The sequence below is a fragment of the Strix uralensis genome, chromosome 5, assembly GCF_047716275.1.
Source record: "Strix uralensis isolate ZFMK-TIS-50842 chromosome 5, bStrUra1, whole genome shotgun sequence".
In the NCBI taxonomy this organism is placed as follows: Eukaryota; Metazoa; Chordata; class Aves; order Strigiformes; family Strigidae; genus Strix; species Strix uralensis.
Window position 1 is genome coordinate 54,444,068 of NC_133976.1, and position 27,711 is coordinate 54,471,778.

Here is a 27,711-nt window from a genome sequence, read left to right on the forward strand (position 1 = left end):
GGGAGACTGTAACTTCCCAGACGTCTGCTGGAAATACAACACAGCAGAGCGGGACCAGTCCCGAAGATTCCTGGAATGTGTGGCAGATAACTTCCTGACACAGCTGCTGAGTGAACCGACCAGAGAAGGTTCCCTGCTGGACCTTCTCTTTGTGAACAGAGAATGACTGGTGGATGATGTGGCATTTGGAGGCCGGCTAGGGCACAGCGATCATGAAATAATAGAGTTCTCTATTCTTAGAGAGACCAGGAGAGGGTGCAGCAGAACTGCCATCCTGGACTTCCAAAGGGCTGACTTTGATTTGTTTAGGCAACTGCTTGACAGAATCCCTTGGGAGATGGTCCTGAAGGGTATAGGGGTCCAGGAAGGCTGGGCACTCTTTAAGAAGGAGGTCTTAATGGCACAGGAGCAGGCGGTCCCCAGGTGCTGTAAGAGAAGCTGGTGGCAGAGAAGACAACCCTGGCTAAACAGGGAGCTTTGGCTGCAACTCATGAAGAAAAGGAGAGTTTACGGCCTTTGGAAGAAGGGGCTAGCCACTCAAAATGATTACAAAGATGCTGTGAGGCTATGTAGGGTGGAAATCAGGAGGTCTAAAGCCCAGCTAGAAATTAATCTGGCTTCAGCAGTCAAAGATAACAAGAAATGTTTCTATAAGTATATCAACAGCAAAAGAAAGACCAGGGAGAGCCTCCATCCCCTGCTAGATGCGGGAGGAAACATGGCAACAAGTGATGAGGAAAAGGCTGAGGTGCTTAATGCCTTCTTTGCCTCAGTCTTTAATAACAAGACTAGTTGTATTGAGGGAATCCAGCCTCCTCAGCCAGAAGACAGAGATTGGGAGAACGACCCCCCCGCAATCCAGGAGGAGATAGTCAGTGACCTACTGCATCCCATCAACATACACAAGTCTATGGGACCGGATGGGATACACCCGAGGGTGCTGAAGGAGCTGGCTGAGGTGCTCACCAAGTCGCTTTCCACATTTACCAGCAGTCCTGGCTGACTGGGAGGGTCCCAACAGACTGGAAATCTATATAAGCCCGTATATAAGAAGGGTCGGAAGGATGATCCGGGAAATTACAGGCCTGTCAGCTTGACTTCAGTGCCTGGGAAGCTGATGGAGCAGCTCATCCTGAGTACCATCATATAACACGTGCGGGACAACCAGATGATCAGGCCCAGTCAGCATGGGTTTATGAAAGCCAGGTCCTGCTTGACAAACCTGATCTCCTTCTACGACAGGGCAACCTGTTTATTGGATGAGGGAAAGGCTGTGGATGTTGTCTACCTTGACTTCAGTAAGGCCTTTGACACCGTTTCCCACAGCATTCTCCTGGTGAAACTGGCTGCTCATGGCTTGGAGGGGCACACACTTTGCTGGGTAAAAAGCTGATTGAATGGCTGGGCCCAAAGAGTTGTGGTGAATGGAGTTAAATCCAGTTGGCAGCCGGTCACGAGTCATGTCCCCCAGGGCTCGGTTTTGGGGCCACTCCTGTTTCACATCTTTATTGATGATCTAGATGAGGGGATCGAGTGCACCCTCAGTAAGTTTGCAGATGACACCAAGTTGGGTGGGAGTGTTGATCTGCTCGAGGGTAGGGAGGCTCTGCAGAGAGACCTGGACAGGCTGGAGCGATGGGCTAAGGCCAACTGTATGAGCTTCAATAAGGCCAAATGCCGGGTGCTGCACTTGGGCCACAACAACCCCCAGCAGCGCTACAGGCTTGGGGAGGAGTGGCTGGAGAGCTGCCAGTCAGAGAGGGACCTGGGGGTGTTGATTGACAGCCGGCTGAACATGAGCCAGCAGTGTGCCCAGGTGGCCAAGAAGGCCAATGGTATCCTGGCTTGCATCAGAAATAGCGTGGCCAGCAGGGACAGGGAAGTGATCTTACCCCTGTACTCGGCACTGGTGAGGCCGCACCTCGATTACTGTGTTCAGTTTTGGGCCCCTCACTACAAAAAGGCCATTGAATGACTCGAGCTTGTCCAGAGAAGGGCAACGAAGCTGGTGAAGGGTCTGGAGCACATGTCCTACGAGGAGCGGCTGAGGGAACTGGGGTTGTTTAGTCTGGAGAAGAGGAGGCTGAGGGGAGACCTCATCGCCCTCTACAGCTACCTGAAAGGAGGTTGCAGAGAACTGGGGATGAGTCTCTTTAACCAAGTAACAAGCGATAGGACAAGAGGGAATGGCCTCAAGTTGTGCCAGGGTAGGTTTAGACTGGGTATTAGGAAGTATTTCTTTCCAGAAGGGGTTGTTAGGTGTTGGAATGGGCTGCCCAGGGCAGTGGTGGAGTCCCCATCCCTGGAGGTGTTTAAGAGTCAGGTTGACATAGCGCTGAGGGATATGGTGTAGTTGAGAATGGTCAGTGTTAGGTTAATGGTTGGACTAGATGATATTCAAGGTCTTTTCCAACCTTGATGATTCTGTGATTCTGTTTTAAAAACTTCCAATTTGCTCCTATTTTGTGCTTAAATATCATTGGGGCAAATCAAGAATTCCCATATTCTTCTTCCCTTGGTAGTCTGTGGAATTTTATTTATGTTTATTTTAGATAAGCTTCCTCCAGCTCAAAAGTTAAGATATCTTCCTTTTACTTCCTCAAATTGAAATTTGAAAAAAAGACAGATATATGTAATTTGTTGTGCTCCAGAGGTTGTCATTGGCAGAGGTCTGATGTTGGAAATACCTCAGTCATACATCATAAACAGTCAGAGAGTGATGGGTAGGGCTAGTTGCCTTCTGTGGTTGTGTGAGGGAACCTGCTGAGAGAAAAGTGACATTGACTGATGTGGAGGAAACAAGCAAGCAAGACAAGAGATAGGATTCTAGAGAAGGAAACAAGTGTATCTGTGGGAGAAGTTTGTCAGTTGTGTGCATGTGTGTGTAAGAGAAAGATGGAGAGGGAGCTGCTTTAAAATATTATGCTGCAGAAATCTGATATTTTTTTAAAGTTTTCTTTCCTCTTTGAAGAGCAATAGCACAATTGTGGACAGTAGGGCAATGAGATTATTTTAGGAAAGAAATTCACCAGTTATGTTACTGTAATGATAATGATTGAGCTGCACAGCTTTCAGTAGTTGTAACAAAAATGTAGATAGGTATGTGCCATGCAATTTTAATACCATTTCTTCCCTAACCGATTCACCACCCTTTCAAATATCAGAACAGAGATCATGCCTGAGGGTGTATGTGTGTTTGTACTGCAGAAGTAACTATAGTGACTCTATGAAGTTGCATTAAATGGTGCAAAGAACATTTCTACACTATATTTTTTGGACATGCTAAGTGTTGTATTTTAAATATTTGTCAGGAACTACAGACTTCAGTGTATGAACAATTATAATTCCCTAAGTGGTGGTTTGTTGAGAAAGTGTTCTGCAGTTTGGATATTTTTTTCCCATTGTCTAGTGATGTAGCAGTAATTGAATTTTCCCCCATTTTTAAAATATCTTTTCCAATATTCATTAGGCCCAGACTGTTTTGTTTTGAAGAAAATTCCTTTAAACAAAATAATTGAATTATAAGTTATAGAGCCCTTGATATATGAGCCGTGTTGAATTTTTTTTTCAGAAATTATCTAATGGAATTAGAATTTTCCTGTTAGGAAATGTTCATAATAGAAGAAAAAATCTATAATTGTACATCTACAAAGTGTGTAGAAAAACTGGGATTATGAAGTAAAATGAGATTTTATCCTATTTTTCTTTTTGCGTTGCATTTTTACACTTTCCCATATAAAAGAATGAAAGATACTGCCATAAATATACCAACTATATTGGTTTCAGAGGTATGGTAGGTGAGAATTTCAATTCCACTATGAAGTTTTAACTACAGAGCTAAAAAATACTTTGGTGACTTCTGTTCCACCTTTGGACTGTGAATTCTCTGCTGCAGCTCTTAGAGGCACAGCCCCTCTATGGAAAGTGGGCAAAATAAAAAATTCTAGAAATGTTTACACATAGTGTTATTTCTGTCAGTAGATAACAACAATGTTTGCACTTTCCTGGGCTGAAGAAATCTGCCTTTTGCTAGCTGGGGACTTCTTAAACAGAATGCATACTTCTTCATCTCCAAATGAAAATGATATTGTCTATTAAGCAAGGATCTTCATTGCAGTTGGCTTCCATGGTGCAAGTGAATTTGGAGAGGGGGATTCTTTGCCAGTGTATATCTTACTTGAGGCCTTAGGTTCACAGCATCATAGGGATCTCATATTTCAATATTATACAGCAAACAATTTTAGGATTAGTTCCATCACTTGCAACATATGCAGTCATATCAAAACTAACATTACCTTATTTGATGGTGATATTTGCCTTTAAGCAAAAGAAGACTTGCTTGTTTTCTGTAGCCCCTCTCATTTAATCTTCGTGTAAGAGCTCTGAACTAGGAGAGCAAATCATCTTTGTCCTCTGTCACATTTGTCTGAACCATTAAAATATTGAGCTCCATCTGGTGCTGCTTTGCTCTTCTGTGTTGTACAGGAGGGGTTTTCATCTAGCACCTTATGTCAATAGGCACACTGGGAACAGCAATAATTGATCAATAGTCGAGCTCATGTTTAGGTGTCTGCCTTGTCAGTACATTGTACCATGTATGGATGTTGCTTTATTACAACAAATTAGAACAGTCCAAAGCAAAATCATAATTTTCTCTTGTCATACACTGACCGTGTTTCATTTAAAGCACATCTAACAAATGAAGAATTCATACAGAGGTGCACAAAGGATCCAGTATTCTTCCTTCTTAGTTCAGAGATATTATTACGTATGTCAATTTCATCTTGTCTCCAGTTAGATTCTAATTACTCTACCTTTCCTTAAGAAACTTTTATTTTTATTCTGTTTCTGAAGTTTATTTTTTTAACATCAGATGATCTATTTATATACATAAGTCAAACTACTTTAAGCTTAACTGAATAGATACAGATGAAAAATCACGTAGACCATCAGTTATCAGGAATTCCTCTCTGCACTAGACCATAACATTTCTTTTCATGATCAACCTGAAACTGACTTGGTGAAGTCACATGGATGTGCCTTTATCCCCTGTTGTTTTGCATATTAAATTTTTTGTGGGAAGTCTTACACAGTAAGAGTGTGGTTTGGGATTTGGTAAAAGATAAATCTGAGTTGTGAGCTGAACTGTGGTAATAAAACCTATTCTCACCATCATATTGTGCTTTGAAAAGCACTTCCTTTCGTGTAGTAATGGTGTCATATCTGGAGAGAGGACTGCTCTGTCATATGCCTTGGGACATTTCCAAGAAAACTTTCCTTGTAAAATTGTTTGCTTCTTTTCAATGCGTCAAATCACTTGAGTACCTTTAGTAAGACTACAGAATGCAGTCACTCAAAAATTCACTACGGCCATCTTATTAAAGGAATATAACAACTATTTGCATAATAGCGAAGAGGAAAGGCAAAATGGCTCAGTCATGTTTCTGCCTACTAATGGACCAGAAGAGTTTTGGAGCACTGAGTTGAACAATATGAAATGAATTATTAGAAGATGGCTCCTCAGACTCTTTCTAGTTCTAATAATCCTAGCAGTAAGCTAAATAAAGCACAGAAAACTGAGATGTGAGCCAGGGGAACAGGCATTTGCTTTGCCCAGACTCTCAGAGTATATGGGGAGCTATAACTGGTAGAGTTGTGAGTGATTCACATTCTTCACATGCATCTTTCTCCTTCATTTAACTAGGTCTTGTGTTTTCTCTGGTGCCTTTCCTTTCCTGGAAAATGGTGACCTGCATTAAGTCTGAGAAAGTGCTGTCAGAGTGGTCTTCTGTGACTTTCCCTTTCTTGCAGACCAGAGCAAAATGTGTGTCCTGCAGAGCCAGGTATGGTGCAGAGACACCCCCCCCCCAGGTGTTGCTGAGTGAATTACCTTGGGAATTGAAGATATTATGGTCACATCAGCATGGGATAGCACCCGACCTAATCAGCCGTGCTATCATATGCATGCACTAACCCCACTACCCCTTCTACAGCCAGGGCTAACATCTCTGCCTGTAATTCCTCACATTGTGGATGTGTAGCTCACTTGAAGAACTCAGAGCTTCACTGTGCTGTGTGGACTGAACTAAAGCCTCTCTTCTGATAGTGTCATTTGGAACAGGCTCTTCCTTAGGTGTGGTCTTGTTGAGTTCACTGGCATCAATCTTTAGAAAGAATTTTGCATTACACTGTCAAATACAGAGGTATACAGACTGTAACAGAGGACTATGGGACAGTTCACTGCATCCTGGAAAGTGTCGACACTGAAAAGACTTTGAAGTCTAGGTTGATAGTCATATAAGTATGTCTTCCTTCCAAGACTCTGAAGAGTTGAAGAACCAGATGGCTTTATCTTGGTGGAGTATAGGCAGGTGCTCAGAACCTGGGCGGCTGCAAACACTTCTGCGTCCATATGGGATGTCTGTTGTGGCCTTTCGGTCCAGATATGCTGTGGTGCTGAGAGGTTGTGAGGTCTCCATCTACAGAGATATGCAAGACCGCACAAACTTCTCTAGTTGTCCCTGCTTTGAGCAGAGGTTTGAACTAGATGACTTCTGGATGTCCCTTCCAACCTCTGTTATTCAGTGATGCTATGATAAGCAGCTTGTTCAGTTCCTCTAGGTTATTTGTATGCAAAAGCTATAATAAGCCTGCCTGCACGTTTTGAGTGTTTGATTGATTATTAAGTTTGTGAAATTAACTGCTGGACAAAAAATAAATTGCCTTTTTCTTTGCCAAAGCAATGTTTCTACAATAAGCCTCTGAAAACAAACATGAATATTTAACAGACAATTCATTAAATGTAAGTATTTTCCACTTCAAAAAATTATTAATGAGACATAAATCTGTACTGGAAAAATATTTGGTTTATATTTTATACTTGGAATAAATTACAAAGGAAGCTGCTTGATAAAATGTAGTTCAGTTGTACAATGTATTTTTAGTGACCTGTGATGCCAAAAGTAAAACATTATACATAAGAGACCTTTTTTGGCCATAGTACAGTCAAAAATGTTTGATGATCTCAACTATCACTGTATAAAATATCACCATTGTTAATCTAAAATTGCAGCATATATCTGATGCCGCATGTAAAGATACTTAATAAGTAAAAACATATTAATCTGCTCAGAGGTTTTAGTTATCTGCATTTTTAAATCTGCCAATAATTAATTTCACATGTTTATACTATCTTCCAGTCCAGAGGAATTAAAAGATGCATCCTGTTTGTCAGATGAAATACATATGATTAGCTATTTCAATTGTCACAGAAATCTTACCCAGATGGGTCAAAACTGTATTCATTCAGTATTTACTAATGGGATTATCAACATAAGTTTTATCGATGCTTCACATTCAGATTAACCTCTTCCATTAAGATGGTCATGCTGCAGGTATTTCTGGTCTTTTTCTCTAGGAAGTGGAGCTCAAGTCAAAGGATATTGTTTCCATGGTAGATTTAGTACATCTGATTTACCTTACTGTGAGATGCATCCTGTCCATCACAAGTGAATTCAGATGACATTAGAATTAAAGACATCCTTTCTCGTGTTGTTTCTTCTCTGAAAGGAATTTGTATCTCTCTGTTGCAGACCATAAGCTCATCGTTGCACAGTAAACTTGAGCAATGAGATAGTAATTGCATTTATTTCTACTCAAGTAACCTATCCTGTTCTTTAAGTTGCCCTCCCACTCACACATTTTTGTCTGCATGAAAGGACATTTGCAAACATTTTCCCTTGTTACTAACTCTGTTCTGTTCCAGCATTGAGATCCTGTCAGCTGCTGCCAGAAATTAAGGACTGTAACAATGACACCTGCTCTGAGCTGGATTAGATGACACATTGCCTGAATGCTGGCAATAGCCAGTCACCTGCCTGCATTACTAACTCCACTGGAGCTGAACCTCTGGAAGTATTTTGCAAAATAAAGATAAAGCTTTACCCCATCATCAAATTTTGTCATGAGATTTCATAGAAAAATAATTTTAAATTGTAATCATGTGACTGTCTCCTTATATCAAGTGTTCTATATTTTATGTGTCAGTGTCCTCTTATGTCAAAGTTGTTTAATTAACATCCTCCTAATGGTTAGTTAGGGCTTTCATTTTTACTCTTATTTTCATCCTTACTGCTTTTGTCCTACAGTTTCTTGTAAGTCAAAAGCCTCTTAAAATCCTAACTGAATGTGAGCAGTATATTCCCCTTTTTTACTAAACCTATACTTTGATTGAAAGTATATATATGAAAGATATTGACACTATTATTTACTAGATTCCTCTGATCCATGAACGTGGAGGTTAATGTTTGTGCGTACATAATGTTTTCCCTGAAACTGGACATATATTGACAGTATTTAAGTATTTACCCAGTAGTAATGTATGCACTTTTGAAAAATATTAGCAGCATATTACTGCTGTGTTTCCGGTTCTATGGAATTACCCTTGTGAATTTACATTTGCTTTGGTTTTGCAGAGGAATAATGGTTTAATCAACTGAAATTTGCTGGATTTTGTTTTTCCTCTAAATTCATTCCACATGGCAAATCGGTCTGTGCTGTTAACAGAGTAATTCTCAAAACCAGTGAAACCTGTAGCAGTTACTATTTGCTACTCTGCATTCAGGCATCATACAGAGCTTAATTATAGGGAGAATTGTTACTAGAGGGAGGATGCTGATTTTTCTCTCCTTTCCTGGCTTTTCCTGCATTATAGTCATAACAGCAATGAGCTACATTTGCCAGAAATTAAAGCACTGTCCCCATTCTGGCTTTTTAACTTGCCTTGCAGGGTCTTGCTAAAGTAGGCAAGGTTTAATTCTGGTTGCTGGATCTGTGTCAAAATCTTATTTATTTCCTTTTACTTTTATGAGGAAGGCTTTAAAAGGTGAGAAGAGCCGCAGTCGAGTATTTTTCTCTCAAATAATGATAGGTAAAACACCTTAATGGTAAATCCTGATTTCTTTTTCCTATTGATATGCATACATAAATTAGAGCATTGTTTTTTACAGTTGCCTGCCTAGTAGCCTCAAGGCAAATAAACAATTACACCATTCAGTTGGAGACACTGTAATTTTGTCCTTCAAGGTTATATGCTGTGAATCTCTTTTCTCAACTTTCTTCACTTTTAGATTCAAGAAATACTTGTATTACGGTGAGTCCTACAGTTGTTTTTGTCTTACAGTGACTTGACAATATTATTGATAAGGAACCAAAAAAGGTCTTTGTTGGAGGAGAATATTCAAGAGGGTATTTGACAAAAGATGCTAATCTCCAGCCTTGATCCTGGAAGACAGCCTGCAAATACAGCAAAATGTGGGCTTTTCAAGAGGCGTTCAATGTCAGCATAACTTTGCTTACATTCAGACTAACAATGATAACTTCAGAACGAGCAGAGTCAGGTCAATAGTGAATATATATATTTAAGTCCTGCCATCAAAAGGAGTTAGAACGCCTGCAGGAGTACATGTGAGTTTAGTAGCCAGGACTTAAATTAAACAACAGTTAACACAACTCTGCCAGCTTTCAGAAGGAGAATAAGAACCTGCCCTTTACAAGTTTTCCTTGGCCTAGCTGATGACTAACTCACCAAAGCAGGTGTTTATGCTTTTGGAGTTATGTAAATGGCCCCTACTTAAGTCTTTTCCACTCCTTATGTAGTGATACTGGAGAAGAATATGGAGCTTTGTTTTTAAACATGTTTATGGTTGATTTGTTTTCTTTAGGAAATACGATGTCTGTAAAAACTTAATGGTAAAAGAGAAATGTCATCTTGCCAGAAGGGCAAGTCTACAATATGTGGGTCTATGGTACTGCCTGTATTCTAGTATTGGCAGCAATGATAAGGTACTGAAGTGATTTGTCAGTGAAGCCAGAAAGGTTGGTAATTAATCATAGAATGGTTTGGGCTGGAAGGGACCTTAAAGATCAGCTAGTTCCAACCCCCCTGCCATGGGCAGGGACAACTTCCACTAGACCAGGTTGCTCAAAGCCCTGTCCAACCTGGCCTTGAACACTTCTAGGGAGGGGCCAGCCACAGCTCCTCTGGGCAACCTGTTCCAGTGTCTCACCACCCTCACAGTAAAGAATTTCTTCCTTATATCTAATCTAAATCTACCCTCTTTCAGTTTAAAACTGTTACCCCTCATCCTATCACTACAATCCCTCCCCATCTTTCCTGTAGGCCCCTTTTAAGTACTGGAAGGATGCTATAAGGACTCCCCAGAGCCTTCACTTCTCTAGGCTGGACAACCCCAACTCTCTAAGCTTGTCATCATAAGGGAGGTGCTCCAGCCCCCTGATCATCTTTGTGGCCCTCATCTGGACCAGCTTGAGCCTGTCCATGCCCTCTTATGTTGGGTGCCCCAGAGCTGAATGCAGTACTCCAGGTGGAGTCTCACAAGAGCAGAGCAGAGCAGAGGGGGAGAATCACCTCTCTCGACCGGCTGGCCGCAATTCTCTTGATGCAGCCCAGGACATGGTTGGCTTTCTGGGCTGTGAGAGCACATTGCTGGCTCATAGTCAGTTCTCCATCCACTGCTACTCTCAAGTCCTTCTCTGCAGGGCTGCTCTCAATCCACTCTTCGCCCAGCCTGTATTTGTGCATGGGATCTCTGATACATGCAGTGAATACCTCTGATACAGAGATATGGCCTATAGGAACTTGTGATTATCAAATGCTGGTCTAATATTCTCAGGAATTATGGAATATGATTTCCAGCTGTAAAAGGGGGTTGGGGAGTGGAAAGAAGGAGGAGGGGAAAATTACAACTTGTGAAAAATAGTAGATTAATGGCACTGAACACAGAAACTCATTTTATGTTGATGGTCTGTAACCCAGACTCTGGTGATGTGAATTCTACAATACAAACCTGTTTTGAAAATCAGGGTTTCATTAAACTAAATACACCTTGCTAGTGCTTCTCAATCAGAATAATAATTTTTAAAAAGTTCCTGTAAGAAATAAATTTTTTTATAAAGAATGCCATCTTTGCACTGAATGTTTTGAATGTTCATGAATTTTCATGTCTAGAAACTTGTAGTTTTCAACCAGCATTTCTCTGAAGAAGAGTACAGTTCTTCCATAGGAAATATTCTTTTCTCCAGCCAGTTTCAGTAAATGGGTTGACCAGAGGCTGTGAAATCTCTGCCTATGGAGATATTCAGGACTCAACGGAACAAGTCCCTGAGCAACCTGATCTATTTTGGCTCTGCTTTATCTAGAGAGTTAGCCCAGATGACCCCTACAGGTCGTTTCCAACCTAAATTAGTCTGCGATTCTCTAAGTCTCTTGTCACACTGGGTTTGCACTGCTCTGAAGACCAGTAAGAATGTTGTTACTGACCAGAAGAAAATCAGTTTTGCCATGGGTATTCCTCCTCAAGAAATCAGTTTGAAACAACTAATTTATTTGAATGTTAGGGACCTGGCAATTATCATATGGTGATAACTCTGTAGGCACTGGTGCCACAGGTCAATTCCAAACACTTATTCCATTTTTATGTTTTCAGAGTGTTTTATCTCATTGCTGTCCCCTTGATTCCTCTGGTTTTCTTTCTTCATAATCTAGACATCACTTTCTAGCAAATTGCTCATGTCAATAGTCATTTTATTTAAATTTCCAAGGGGACCAATATTACATTGATTTTTGTTTGCATGTTCCCATAATATGAAATTGAGTTTACTTCTCCAAACCATTTAATGAGCCAAGCCTTGAAAGTCAGTTACAACAAAAGGATGCTCATCTCCTCTCAATTAAATATTTAGAAGCTGAAGGATACTGTGTCTAGATACTAACCTAACAGACAGAGTTTAGCAAATTCCATTCACGGAAATATTTTGTAACTAGGATGGTGCTCTTGATATTTTTTTAGGGTATTTTGATTAGCTGTTTTCTCCTTAGATTAAGTGAATGTGACATTTCATTCAATTACTCCTCCATCTGGATTTGTTCTTCTCTTTCCAATCTTGTTTTTCTCAGGCTTTCTTAGTGCTTTCCTTTACAAACACTTAACATGAGCAAACCCAAGAGAAATGGATTTCCATATTAAAAATTTAGAATGATTATCTCTTTCTTCTGAAAATAACTGAACCTCACAAAGGTATTTTGATTAGATCTTCTGTTGACAAAGCTGATAAAATAACATTACAAGGTACTGAGTAAAAAGTATTCTTTAAACGTCTGTATATTTGTGATAACTATATGGAAGTTTTTCATGTTTCTGTGTGAGAACATGTAACACATAAGAAATTAAATTTAGATGGAGATAGTGTTCACTTGTGTAACAGCATCTCCACAAGTCATGTTACTGTGGCTGCCATACGTAGTATGTCTTAAACTACAGTGTGCTGGAAAATGCCTATAAGTTTCCTGTTTAACAGCCATCACTAAATTTACAGGCTGGTTTTAATAAATTTCCTGCATTTCTCAAATTTTATTGGTGTGGCAGGACCAGAGTTTCCTTCTGTATATTTGACTTATTAGACAGTTCTTTTGAGTTTTGATGGGTTTTGTTTGTTGTTTTTTTTTTTTAATCTGAGCTGTTTATGACAAAATTGCCAGTCCACTGCTGGCTTACCCTCATTTTTGAGAGAGTAGTTTGCAGGAAATTTTTAGAGTAGCGAATCTAGTCTTGGTTTTATGGTATCTACTTGCTAAAGTCTCATGGGAAAATAAAAGATAATTTGTGAAATGTGCCTATAAAGAAAAACATCATTAGAGGCCTGATTTAGAATCCATAAAAGTCAATGAAAAGAGTACAACTGAATTCATTGTCTGAAGCAAGTCTCTTGGGGGCATTTTGTTGCTATTGTATCATTTCATGTTGAAATACTTTTCAGAAAGTCATCAGCGAAAGAACAGCAAGGGTTTTTTTCTTCAGTTTTTAATACCAGAAAGTCACTTGTTCCATTACGCACTCAAACCCATTTTTTCATGCAGCCCAATAGTACTTTGGGTACAAACATTTCTCTGTGTCCATTGTTGAGGATTCCAATATTCTATTTGTTTAAAGAAGTGTTAACTCTGTAGTGACGGTTGGGGTTTTTTTCCTTTTTTTTTCTATGTGCTAAAGAAAATCATACATATGTATCTTAACTGTTGGAGCTTTCATTTCTATCACGTCACAAGCTAGTAATAATGTTTTAGCTACTCTAAGGACATGAACACACTATAGCAGTTTAAATAATTTCAGCATCTATCAGAATAGTGGTGGGAAGAATCAAATAGGCATCAAAAGTATAAATGTCAGCCTCCCACCCATATAGTCACTGTAGTTTCAAGATAAACAATACTATATTTAAGAACTCCTAGTAAGTTGTGTTAACCAAGAATTAATGTGAGAAATATTGAATATAGTGCAATGTCTAAAAAGCTATGAATCATCCCTACAGCCAACTAACAAATTTCTTGACTGGTTTTCTCAGTCTTCACACTTTTCTCATACCCTGTACACCTTTACCCATTTCCTGGGTATTCCTCAAACTCAGCCTGTAGTAGTTGTCACTGTTAATGGGATCCATTCAATTGTCTAAAGCTGTATTGTATGCAATTTTATGAGAATTTCATTGATTTCCATTAGAATCTGAACAGTTTATTTTCCAGTATTAACATGTGGCTGTCTATGTTCTCTTGTCATCTTCAGCTGACCCTGCTGTAGCTTTCTTGTAAAGCACTATTTCTCCTCCTGAGTGCAGAGCTGAATTTCTCCCCTTCTCTTTACTGCATATTCTCCGTTCTTTGCCAGACAGCCTTCTGTTAGGTAACAGCTGTTCTGGTGTGCATACCCTACATAAAGCTCTCTTCATGCTACATACAACCCATAGAAGAGAAGATGGTAGCACTGTGAAGAGATCTTGCTGGCATAATCATGGCCCTCAACCTTCCTGGGCCACAAATCTGTACAATGTTATGTTGTGGGTGGCATCAGATTTCCTTTTTCCTGCTGGCTTTTAGTTCTAATATTCAGAATTCATGTGGCCAAGCGGGAAGCTGGAGGAAGGGAAGGTGGACACCCTGGCTCTGTAGCTGGAACTTCATTATTTGTGCATGTGGGGCAACAGTGGTAAGACCACACTGTCATACAAACTTTTCTTGATTGCTAGATGTGACTCCACACATTTGCACTTCTCTGTGAGTGCAGAAAACCAGGTCAGTTGGCAGAATCAGATCCTGACTTGCCATTTTGTTTTTGATTGAAGTTCAGGACCAAGCTTCCAGACCCAGATTTGCTCACCAACCTTATTTCCACCCCACACTTGGGTAACCCACAACTCCATGTCAGCCTCCCCTCCAAGTCCTCTCTTCCCCGTGAAAGAAACACACATGCAGGCCAGAAGGAAGTCACAACATGGCTTTCAGGAAACCAGAAGAAAAAGGAGTTGCCAAAATACTTATAGAACTAGATATGCTTGAGGAAGAATGAGGAAGTGGGAGGGGTGACACAGGACCAGAAAAACAGGTATTCACCACTGACCATGGTTTCTTTCTTTTTTACTTGAAAAAGTAAGCCGTGGTGGCTGTTCTGTTTTTCTTTTGCAGTCATCTCTAACAAACAGTGACATCATCTTTGTGAAGTTGCATGCCCCTTGGGAGGTCCTGGGCAAATATGCTGAACTAATGAATGTAAGAATGCCTTTCAGGTAGGTGTAGTTGTATTTTGTCTTAACCTCCAAAGCCACACTATACTGTAAAACCAATGTAATAATAACACCAAAATGCACATAGAAGAACTCTTCTATAAGATACCACACGTCTTTAGAAAATATAAATGGAGTACTTTAGATGCCATATTCATTGCTCTTTCTTGTTAATGCCTGCTATTGCAGTACAATACTGGTTTGAAATTAAGGTGAGCTGTAGCAGTGCAGCTGTTTTCATGGGGTATTCTATCCTTAGGCCCTTTAACCCCTTCAATGCTGGAGCCCCGTGCATACTTGTGCGCTGCTGTTTTTTAAATGGACATTTCATTGAAATCAATGGGAGGTCAAGAAGATCCAGGTACGTAAGGCAGCACAGAAGGTGCATGTCTGCTGGACGTATCTGGTATGTTCAGCACCTGTAAATTGCTTGTATAGTGTGTAATTACTGAAATACTGATTATAAATAAGTATCCCATCAAACAGGAGAACAATTCAGACTATAAATGCTTTTTTCTGTGGAGAAAATAAAGAACTTATATTAAATGCTACTGATAACCAAATTCATTCCACATTGTCATTCAGATTATTTTTATAATTTATTTTATATTATTTGCATGTTGGGCTATGAAATTTTCTATGTAACATATTGATTTTACTCTGCTGGTTATCAGAACTGTTAAAATAGCATAAAGACTTCCACTGGAACTGACCAAAACCCATGAACTGAGAGGTCTTGATTCTTCCTTCAATTAGCAGGGTTTATAGATGTATAACTCCATTGATTTTAATGGAATTACTCCTGAGCAAGAAAAGGATCAGACCCAGAATATGCAACTAGTGAGTTGGTGTCCTTTGTAGGTTTTCTTCTGTTTTCTTCTCACTTAAGGATGAAAAATGCCTCTGGTATAAGACAAGCTGTAACAGTAGGAACTACAAGCTGTAACTTGCTAGGAAAAATGGATGTGAATTAAGGACAAAATTGCAAGCTTATTCTGTATGTATTTAGGTTTTCATTTTCACAGCATATCTTCAACTGTTCTTACCTGTGTTTTTAGTGATAAAGAGAAAAATATAAAAGCTATCACAAGTCATTGCAAGATATTAATATTCTTTCAAAAAAAGTGTTCTAGCCATAGAAACAGTGAGCTGGGTCAAAAGTGTACCTCCTTTCACTTCTGTGGCATTCCTTGGGATGAACCTGCCGTAGTAGGAGGACAGGGTCTCATGATTACCTACACCAGGAAATCACATTTTAGTCACTGTGAGCAGCTTGTTCTTTCCTGATCTGAAGTCTCTTTTTTGAAATCTGTCTTTCGGCAGATAGCAAAGTAGTTGCCATACAGATTATATAGAAAGTGTTGAAAATGCTAAAGGTTTCTTGACCTGCTTCAGGACCACAGCTTCATTCTTTCCACATCCAAAGAGAGAGAATTATTACAGTATTGTTAAGAGGAAATCATGGTGATTTACTAATGTCCTCTGGGCAGGGTCTTAAATTTTATTTTAAGAGCAACAGTAGTGTTTACCATTTAAAAATAAGGACCAGCATTTTACAAAATGTCCACTAGTCTAGACTGCCTGTTTCCAGGTGCCCTTGTTTAACCTTGTTTTAAGGGTGGCTGATTGCTTACAGCTTATGATATTTCAGGTTGGAATTATCCAAGGTCCATGCATTGGTGAATAAAATCCTTGCTGTTTCAAAGCAGAGGTGCCAAAACAGTAGATAACTCTGAATATTTGAAGCAAAATCAAGAAGTGGATGGCATCTTCAGAAACATTTAACTTTGACCCTTCTCCTGCTGAGTCGAGCAAGATAAATAATGCTATCTTGTGGAGGAGTTGGCCAAAAGAGGCTGGCCAACATGAAATTGTTCGAAAAATTTCACTTCATCAGCACAATATGGGCACTGATAACAAAAATAATGTCAAAATATTATGCGTTATTTAAATTCTAAGTCCTGAAAATTAACCTGGAATACTAACCAGTTTTTTTTCTATAGTTTATAAAGCATCAGTGCTGTCTTATTTTAGAAAGCTCCCAACCATGTTTGCTTCCAAGGTACTAACAGCATTCCTACAGTACAGTTAATATACATGAATATTCAGAATATGTGTCGTGTGAGCCCTTCATTTTCCGGAAGTGGTACAGTTCAGTGTTAAACAATGGAACCTCTCAGAATACACAGAAACCACCTTGATTTAGTGCTGACCTTCAGCAGATGGCAAAGTCAGGCTCTGGAGGAGGTAGCCAGACTTCAGGCAGGCACTCAGATCTTCCAGTAAGGAGTATCAGTTCCAAATCCCCACCAAAAAGCCCTCAGATTTTCTTAACTCTCATGAAGACGTGATCTCTCTGCTGAAGGTGATGGGTCAAATCCTGACAGCTGTGGTGGTATAGGCACTTATGAGGAGAACAAGAGCTGCCAGCAGCAGAGTGGGACAGGAGGTGGACTCCCCGTTCTGCATCTCCACAGGATGGTTAGGGGGCCACTCTGCCCTGCAGGGCTGGTCGGGAAGCAGGCCGAGACTGTGGTCAGCATGTGTCTGCTCGTGCACCCTTGTCCACTCACTCATTGCCCATGCGCACTCCCACACAGCTTATTGCACTGACAACAGAAATCAACTGTTCTTGTATGAGGGGCAAAGGGAGTGGCTGCATACTTGGGGGTGGGTGCAGAGCACATGCTCATTTGCTTGTGTAGCCTATGTTCTGTTTCAAGGGATGTTAGCCCAACAGCAAGCACTGGTCCCCATTGGTACTGCATGTGTTATGGTACATTGCAGCATCAGGTACTGCTTTCCTGGCTTTTCTAAGTGACTCCCCCTTGTGTTTCACCAAATGCAGCTTTATTCATTCACTAGTGGATGTGAGATAATTTATCCATATTTGAATCAGTCCTATAGAATTCCTGCAACAGTTTATGGACTTCTTTGAAATAGAAACATCTTTGGGTCCCCGTCTTCACACATGACAAATAACAGAAAAGGAGAAGATAGTGGGAAAATGATGACCTTCTAGCAATTCAAATGCCACCAGAGTCTCTGTGGCTTCCTGTGACAGTTCTGTTAATCTCTCTTTTAGTCTCTTCCTCCACCTCTTACAGGCTTCTGTCTTCAATCTCCTTTCCTTCCTTGCTAGTTCATACTGTAACTGACGATGGGTTTTCTTCTCGACTGGCTTCATTTTTGCTGTTCTTCCAGGAGAAAAATCTATTACCTGCACCGCCGATACAAGTTCATGAATAGGTGAGTACAATTCTTATGCCAGTCCAGTTTATGTTCAGTTGGACACAATGACAAAAGTAATGGTTAAGCTGGAAGGAAAAGTGTATTAGCTGTGTTTGGAGGAAGGGTGGAGGGAGTGATTACACACTAGGACATCTACAAAAACACATACAGAAATTGCATTTTTAAGGAACTTTCAATGTGAAAGAGGTAATTCATTTTCTCAGTGTTGCCTTTTTTAGGAATAAAGAAATATTTTTCAATTGATGGAGCCTTTTAAAGAAGAATAAGTGTGTTAGTGCAAACACTGTTATCTCTTTCTTTTCATGCAGCTCATTAGGGAGTTTCTTTGGGTTAAAATACCACAGTTACAGCTTTTTTTTCATTTCTGTGTACCTTGCTTACTTATAATAGTGATGGCATTAGTAATTTACTGCTTGCTCTGTGGGGATACTTAGTACTTTGTTAGTAGATAGGAACACAATGAACCAAGTTCATCTCTGGTGTAATGTACTGAGCTTGAGAGATGAGTATTTTTCAAGAATCTTTGAAGTGCCTTCACTCAATTATTAAACGTCTTTAGGGTTATGTTTGATGCCTGGTTTATGTCTGACAGTGCAATGAAAAACTTCCCATGCTGCAGTTTGCATTTTAATTTTTTTTGATACTTTGGACAATTAAATGAAAATGTCTCCAAAAAGCCTAAAAAATACGCAGGCTTGGCAAAGACCAGATCATATGTTGGCATTTAGTTCCACAGTGCTGTTGATACAGTTTTCAAAAGGCTCTGTGTCACTCTGAGGTCAGTGGAAATATTCCCATGAACCTCTGAGAGAGCAGAATTAAATTTGAAAAATCTGCATTTTGGAGTAAACAGCTGTATCGCTTTGCAGATAATGTCAGTAGTTGAACATCCATGGGAAAATAAATCACATATTATCACTCTGCTGTATAAGCATATTAAAAAACATTTTTTATATTAAATTCCATCACGGTGTGCTGGTGGCTTGAGAGTACCAGCATTGATCTCACATTATAGTATTTGCTTCTTTATATTAGTAAGCACCAAATGGGCACTTTGTGGAGTTAAGGCATTTTACCTAGTTGGCACAGGCTAATAGACGCACACAATTCTTCTAAAGCTTGTTGATGCTCCCCCACTTTCCATCCACACTCTACAATAAATAATATAGTGGCTGTTAACTTTGAAATTTGTCTTGATTTTAATTAAGACACGACTGCTTTGACTAAAGCAATAGATAGGAGGGAGTAGGTGAAGATTCTAGCATTTATATGTGGTGTATGAAATTTTACGTTACATTCATTTTCTTATGAGTCAGGATGCCATTTGAAGTCAGTATGGGAAGAGGTATGATCTTTTTCTGGTATTTTAGTTCCTGAGTGATGAGAACACTTGGCTAAATTCAATTTTTATGTTCAGGTCTATAAATACCTACTTGAGGTGGAAAAGCTATAAAAGAAGAAAACATATTCAGCTTTATTTTAATTTATGTGAAACTCAGATATACAGCTTCAATAAAAGTATCTATTTCCTCCTAGTTCAGTGAAGATTACAAGTAAATGAAGCCTTGGTCCATTTTTTGAGCTAAGCCAAACATTATATTGACATTCAGGCAAAATTTATTTTAAAGAGGGTTTCTGTTACAAGGCAAATCCCAGAGCAGGTCACTTGCAACTTGTCAACCTGACTTGGATTTTTTCTATGAAAAATTCTAGTGATCTCAAAATTTCAAATAACAAAACTCCCCTAATACATTTTAGAGGAAAGGAGGGGTATCAGGTACCTATGCAGTACCTGCATTGTGGTTAAAAACTAAACTAAGAAAATATCTAGCACTACAGTATGCATAAAGCTCTGTCAAAGCTGACCCACAAGTAAAAATCACTCTCGATTCAAAACATTTTAAAATTTTCCTAACTCCCTCTTTCCTTTGAAAAAATTATTCTATCCCTACCCCACTTCCTAGTGAGAAAACAGTTTCTTTGAAATTATTTGAGAAAACCTTTGTGTGAGTTAAGCACAATATGTGTCTTCAGAAAGAGGATATTGAGTAAAGACTAGACTTGGAGAGCAGGGGCAGGATTGAGGTACAAGACACTCTGTCTTTGAGACACTGTGAATTAGAATGAGGTTTTTGCCTTATGAGGCTAGCAAGTGTTTTTAAAGAAGGAATTTAAGAAGGGTATTATCAGATCTTCTACTTTCCTCTTTCATTGTGGCTATCTCTACAGTGCCTCATCACTCCATGCACTCTTGTTCTTGTGTAGGTTGATCTGCTTTCCAAACACCGTTCCCCTTTTTGGCTTAGTATCTAAACTTCTTCATAAAGGAAAGTGAGGCATGAATTAGCCTTGAAGAAGTGATAAAACACAGTAGATTTTTAACACTGTGTGTCTGTGTTTGTTAGCACCAACACCACTCTTTCAACTTTTTTCTGAGAGATGCTCCTGTAGAGTATAAAGTCTGTGCTTCTGGCTGGTGGCACTAATGGAGTGAGCTGGAGGCAATTTAAAAATTTGGTCATTTTTCTTTTCCAGGGAGATAAATAGGTTTGGGTTTGTTTGGTTGTTGGTTTTTTTTTTTCCCCTAGGGGTGGCTGTACTGTATGTTCTGGGCCTTGCAAAAAGGCTTTGCAACCTTCTCAGACCTGTTTGCCAGCAAGCTCACTGAGCATGCCAAGTAATCTGAGCCTTGAGAATGACAAACCAGTTAAATTCTGGGTACACTCAGTGAGAAGCCAACATGAATAATGCATTACTCTTAAGTGGGGAAAGCACTCTATGCCTTCCTGCGTGCATGCATGGTGTGATAAACCTGCAGCACGGTGTATCTCAAATGTGCACATTGACTTGCAGGGTGAATGGGAAAGGATTGCAGATTAGCAAGGGTATTAATAGCTTAGAGAATTCAAATTATTTCAGTTAACAAATAAGCATGGAACGAGATATTATAGAAAACCTTTCTGGCTGATTCCTCTTCCCTTTTCCATACCAGAGTCACTAAGCCTGCTGAATATACAATAATGCAGAGCTTGTGGTCTTTACAGAGGAAAAACTAGAGGCCAAGAGACAGGGAATTTTTCTGTAGAGAACTTCCTTTTCCCTTGTCATGCACTTGTGTCTGCACAGACTAGCTGAAGGCTGTCAGTCTGGATGCTGCAACGGGAGAGTTACAGCTGGTCAGCCCTGGGATCTGACATCTTGCCTGCACTCAGGCATTTGCAGACTACCTCCTCCTGTGCTCTGAACTGCTGGGACAGTGCAAACACTGCCCATGAAGAGTTTATGATTAATTTAGTATAAGTCATGTTATGTTTGTATACACATTCCAGTTCTTCCAGACAGTCTTGATGGTACATTTGCCTCTCCCCCGCCCCCCCCCCCCGCCCCCCCCCATGCTGTTCCCAGAATGGGAATACATAAGTGGTACCAAAACAAGTAGAGCTAATTTGCTTACAATTTTGAAATCTGCCCACGTTTAAAAGTTAGCATTAACTTTCTTATTCAGGATAAGAATACCTGATAGGAGAAGGTTGAATATTCCAGGAAATACTATATGTATTTTAAATGAAACTATGTCATAATTTCACGTCACTTTCCCACGCACTCAGCTGCGTGGGTATGGATTGCCCTCCCTCAAAGGGACTGTGCAGAGCTCACAGCATTTGCTGGTCATAGAATTAATGTGCTGGCTTCTGTTAAAAGAAAAGACTTCTATTAAAAGAAAAGAGCTTCATCCAGAACTGGACTTAAAGTTCAAAGTATGTCAATTCATGCCCTTTAGCTCCACTACTGCAAAGATTCATCCAGTAACTGAAGTATGTGCATAGTCCTTAATTTGTAGCCTGTGATTTTTGCAGGCAGGGATCACCGATTAGGATTTGAAGGTGTTAAGAACTTCTGAGAGAGTAGGCCTCATTGTGCCAGACATATATCATCTTTCTTATGTGTTTTTCATTATAACGCTTTAGTTTGGATTTGAATTTGGTTTAGATTGTCTTCTCCAATCAGCTCTGATTCTTCCCTTTCCCTTCATTTCACTGTACATCTTTACATGAGCACAGCTGCAGTTAAATCTGCCCTTTCTCCAGCTTGGTCTTAGTTTGCTTTCACCTTCTAAATGCAAGAATCTCTGGCAGTCACCTGTTAATCTATACACTGAGTATTCTGGTTTCACAGAGTTGTAGTATTGCAAGACACTAGAATTGAACCAAATGAACAAACTAGCCTGGTTTTTATAGCATCAATTGTGAGGTAAGAATCCATACAGAGAGCAGTAAAGGGATGCAACTTGCTGAGGTTTAGCTGCCAAAGCTCTCTGTCACAGTCTCTGCTGTTCTAATGTTTATATGTCCAAAGTCTAATGTGTCAGTTAAGCCTGAAATTTAAACTAACTGAAATGCTGAGAAATAAAGCTTTAGAGAGTTGCCAGAAGCTTACTGTGCTTATCAAGATTTATAGCAGTGTGTACCATCAGCCTTGCTTTTCTGCTGAGACAAAGTAAGAGGTTCCTCCGCTGAAAGCTGGTTATCAATAATCAAGTTCAGCATGTATAATTTGGTCTGCCTTGAAAAAGTCAAAAGACATTGCATCTTTTCTAGTTGTAAATATTAAGTGGCCTAGTTTATCAGCATGTGTTCTTTGCCAGTGTTCTGTAATGTAATGAAAAAATACTTTCTCAAATGCTCACACTTTTCATGTGCTGCAGGATCGAGAAACAAATAAGCAGGTTTCGAGGATGGTTACCTAGAAAGCCAATGAAACTGGACAAGGAGACACTGCCAGATCTGGAGGAGAATGACTGCTATACTGCTCCATTCAGCCAACAAAGAATCCATCAGTGAGTATTTTATTATATCTTAATTACAAGATGAAAACATTTCCTTCTGGATTCACCTTGGAAAAAATCAATTTCTTAGTTCATGTCTTAAAGACTAGTGCCTTCAAATTAGTTCTTTGTCACAAAAAAAAGAGAGAGAGTTCTGAGAGAAGAGCATAAAGTTTGTCTACATTTCTAATAATTAAAGGTCCGGCTCAAAGCTAAAGGAAATCAATGGAAAAGTTCCTTTTAATTCGCTGGAATTTCAATTACATCGCTAAAGTAGTCAAATGGCTAATTCTCTCTTGGATCAGAATTGCAGTTGATCTTTGTCTCTTAAAGATGTGATTAAAACTTCTTTTTCAACATTTCTATGTCCTTAGCATAATAAAAATTAGTCCTAACACTGATGCTCAAAATAAACTGATACTGTGTTTCATTCCTAGTTACGACTGTAGAACAAACAGGAAATCAGAGAACGTAGTTTTGTTTGTATTCCTCTGTTTTTTACTTTTATGGAAACAAAACTGCTTGCAAAATGCCAGCGACACTTGTCCAAGCATACCAATGGCACCAGCGTTGCACCAATGTCACTAGAGAAATCATTTGGCTACTAGAAGCCTTTATTCACTTGCAAAACACAAAACAGAAAAAGCCCCACATGACCTTCAGATCCCATGTTGAATTTCAGGTCTGTCAAATTTTGAGGAAAGAGGGTGTCTTATGGGTAGTTAGTGATATGGGAAACAATCATTGACTAACTGAGAACAAAATCACAAAGAGACAGCACTGACCAGGGTACTAACAAAAGACACAGAATGACTTCAAGACAGCTCAAAGTTTAAAAATCTGAAATACGTGATTTTATCCAGGGAGAAGCCCAGTTGATGCAATGCTCTTAAATGCCTCACTTTGAACAGTTTTTCAGGGATTGGATTTATTAGCTGCAATAGGAATGAATAAAATAGACCTCCTCTGCCATAAGTAGTGACTTTCCAAATACAGCAGAAAAACAAAAGCAGGTGCAAATCTCCAGGGAAATTTCAGTAGAAGTCTGCTCCTAACACAAGTCACCAGCCAGGGTTATCTCCACTAAATGTCTGTGCCCTGAATAGTCATAAGGTTCAGAGTAGAGAGTCTTCTGATACTTGAGCAAAAAGATGGGTCAGTTATTATGCCCTACAAGAGGAAGAGTAGGTGCAAATTAGTTCAAGACTAGACTAGTGATAATAAAAACTGAATGAACTGGGACATCTGGGTTGATATTTTTATTAATAGTAACATTAACTATTAACTTCCCTTAAAATTACAACACATAAGAAAGGTTTTTTGTGGCTGGAAGGAGAATCGGCATATATGAACCAGAGTATTTTTTTCATTCTTCTGCCTTGCTCATGTTTGCATTAGTAAACTGGCAGGGGGGGTTTATTAAATACTGTGTTAGTTTCATTAATACTCCTGCTGTTGTTTGGTACTTCTTTTACATCACTTCAGACTTTGAAGCTCTACTCCCCATCAGACATGACATTTTCTGGTTTGCTTTCTGTATAGTCTTCCTTTCCTTTTGTGTGGGGACTGATAAAATGTTGGCTGAGCTGCCCTGACAGGGTTCTTGTGCTCCCATCAAGCTCCAGCCTGTTAGCTGTGTCTGTCTTATTCTGCTTCACTAGAATTTTGAAATATAATGACTTGTTCAATATAATGACTTGTTCAAACTCGTCTAGTGAGTTGCATGCAGGCATTTTAATTGTTCCAAAAATTTTAGCGTATGTTGGTAAGCAGAGCATTTCAGGAACATCTTTAGTATGCGCTTTTAATCTTTGATTGTGGAGTGTGGGTATTAAATAATTGGAAATGTAGAGTTAAAAAGAATGATTTTTTCAGTGTCACTTAACAGTCAAGAAGTGTATTATGTTGGTCTTCACTTACTTTGTACAAATTGCTGTTTACTTTGTGCAAATTGCTGCTTCTTCCAAGATGTACATAAACATTCTCTTGAAAGGCCTGTATTAAAGCCAATAGTAAAGATACCCACCTATCCTCAAACATGGGGAAAGTATGAGTAGAAATGAATTTTTTTATTTATGTTTATCCTAACACATATTAACTGATGTAGCAAATAATGTGACTGGCACCTTCATTTGTCTGAGTGTGTTGTGCCAGATGAGTGTTTGATCACTAAGAAAATTACTTCTCTTTCACCTCTACCCACTGCTAAGTGTAGTAACCTTCACAAGGGCAGCACTGATAATTGTCAGTACTCAGAACAGTAACAGAAAAAGGCTCCAAAGTTGATAAAACCCTGCTTCCATATTAGGTTAAAGCTTCAGTTTTCAGTTGTCACTGTTGTATTACATAAATTCTTACTTTTTAAGGAGTAAAAAAGTTACTAATTGAATGTAAGTTTTTTTTAAAAAAACTGTCAGGGCTTTTATTTAAATTTCTAACCCAGAGACCCACAATAGTATTTTAGGAATGTGAAGATAGTTACGGAAATTTTTGAGCTGCAAAAATGAACAACTGCCATCTACAATAATGTTATGATAATTTAGCTTGCAGTTTGTCAGTGGTAAGAAAAGACCATGCATTTTCATATTGCTGTAGTTAAGGTTTTGCTAAAGTGATCTTCCCATACCATATTGCCATTACAATGCAATTATAATGGAGGCTACCTAATTGTCATGGGCAGTTACTTGTGAAGTTCACATTGTCTTCAACAAGTACATCATCCTGTAGACTGGAATAACAGTGACAGTGTCTTCCCTACTCCTGGCTTTTATATGTGACTCTGCATCCCCTTCCATCACACAGTTGTGCCGAAACTGATTCAGACAGAAAGTGTACAGGACAGAGAGGGTCCCAGTACCACATCACAGAATCACAGAATCATCTAGGTTTTGGAAAAGAGCTTGAAGATCATCCAGTCCAACCATTAACCTAACACTGACAGTTCCCAACTACACCATATCCCTCAGCGCTATGTCAACCCGACTCTTAAACACCTCCAGGGATGGGGACTCCACCACCTCCCTGGGCAGCCCATTCCAACGCCTAACAACCCGTTCTGGAAAGAAATGCTTACTAATATCTAGCCTAAACCTTCCCTGGCGCAACTTGAGGCCATTACCTCTTGTGCTATTGCTTGTTACTTTGATAAAGAGACTCGTCCCCAGCTCTCTGCAACCTCCTTTCAGGTAGCTGTAGAGGGCGATGAGGTCTCCCCTCAGCCTCCTCTTCTCCAGACTAAACACCCCCAGTTCCCTCAGCCGCTCCTCGTACAACATGTGCTCCAGACCCTTCACCAGCTTCGTTGCCCTTCTTTGGACAAGCTCGAGTCATTCAATGGCCTTTTTGTAGTGAGGGGCCCAAAACTGAACACAGTAATCGAGGTGCGGCCTCACCAGTGCTGAGTACAGGGGTAAGATCACTTCCCTGTCCCTGCTGGCCCCGCTATTTCTGATGCAAGCCAGGATACCATTGGCCTTCTTGGCCACCTGGGCACACTGCTGGCTCATGTTCAGCTGGCTGTCAATCAACACCCCCAGGTCCCTCTCTGACTGGCAGCTCTCCAGCCACTCCTCCCCAAGCCTGTAGCGCTGCTGGGGGTTGTTGTGGCCCAAGTGCAGCACCCGGCATTTGGCCTTATTGAAGCTCATACAGTTGGCCTTAGCCCATCGCTCCAGCCTGTTCAGATCTCTCTGCAGAGCCTCCCTACCCTCGAGCAGATCAACACTCCCACCCAACTTGGTGTCGTCTGCAAAAAAAAGGAGTGGCCCCAAAACCGAGCCCTGGGGGACATCACTCATGTCCGGCCGCCAACAGGATTTAACTCCATTCACCACAGCTCTTTGGGCCCGGTCATCCAGCCAGTTTTTTACCCAGCAAAGCATGTGCCCATCCGAGCCGCAAGCAGTCAGTTTCGCCAGGAGAATGCTGTGGGAAATGGTGTCAAAGGCCTTATTGAAGTCAAGGTAGACAACATCCACAGCCTTTCCCTCATCCAATAAGCAGGTCGCCCTGTCGTAGAAGGAGATCAGGTTTGTCAAGCAGGACCTGCCTTTCATAAATCCATGCTGACTGGGCCTGATCCCCTGGTTGTCCATTATATGACATTTAATGGCACCCGAGATGACCTGCTCCATGACCTTCCCTGGCACCGAGGTCAGACTGACAGGTCTATAGTTTCCTGGATCGTCCTTTCTGCCTCTCTTGTAGATGGGTGTCACATTTGCCACCCTCCAGTCCAATGGGACCTCCCCAGTTAGCCATGACTTCAGGTAAATCATGGAAAGGAGATTGGTCAGCACATCTGCCAACTCCTTCAGCACCCTTGGGTGTAACCCATCCAGTCCCACAGGCTTGTGTGCATCCAAGTGGATCGATGCTCAGCTGGCTGACCTCTGTGTTGTTTAAGACTTTTCAACCAACATAGGGGCATTTTTTGAGGATGTAAAATGCTTGTAACGTATTGAGTTCTTGAAGTCCTTGGAGAATAGTAATAAATATAAGGCTTTCAGTCCTTGTGCACTGTGTTAAGGTGGTAGCTGAAAAATGTCACTAGTGTCTGCTTTTTATCAGATCTTATGTACAGATTTTAAGATTCAAGTTTATAATATAAAAGATAAAATTTTCTTGCAAATCTGGTATCCTAACTGAGAAGAGATGAGTGGAAAGTACATTAAACTGTTCTTTAACAAATAGCCACAGGAGTCTAAACCATATAATCAGTCTTTTAATTACACTAACAAGGATTTTTCTGGCTATTGTACAAGTATTTCTGGAGAGCAGGAGATGTACTTTTGCCAGTTGAATATATCAAGGATTTATGTGTTGTCATAAATCAATGTTTATCCAAGACACGCTGAACAACTGCTTAATGGCCATGTAGTAAATCATTCACAAATACAACCATCATGGACATATACATCTCCATATACTGAGTTTTCAGATAAATTCTCCATGTCCTCACTGTAGATTTTGCCACATACCATAGCTAGATGTTGCAGAAT

General features: G+C 40.0%; 1 protein-coding gene across 5 annotated transcripts in view; it reads left to right on the forward strand.

Annotated features, from left to right (window-relative positions):
• The window catches only part of ANO4 (anoctamin 4), a 220,123-nt gene that overhangs the window by 126,357 nt on the left and 66,055 nt on the right, over positions 1–27,711 (forward strand). For 4 of the 5 annotated variants that reach the window (XM_074870850.1, XM_074870851.1, XM_074870852.1 and 1 more), the window contains 3 exons: positions 14,537–14,637; positions 17,839–17,883; positions 22,592–22,723. In XM_074870850.1, the coding sequence (XP_074726951.1) occupies positions 14,537–14,637; positions 17,839–17,883; positions 22,592–22,723 (278 nt within the window). Of the gene's footprint in view, positions 1–14,536; positions 14,638–17,776; positions 17,884–22,591; positions 22,724–27,711 lie in introns of those variants that run through there. The other variant, XM_074870854.1, reaches the window with a different exon arrangement.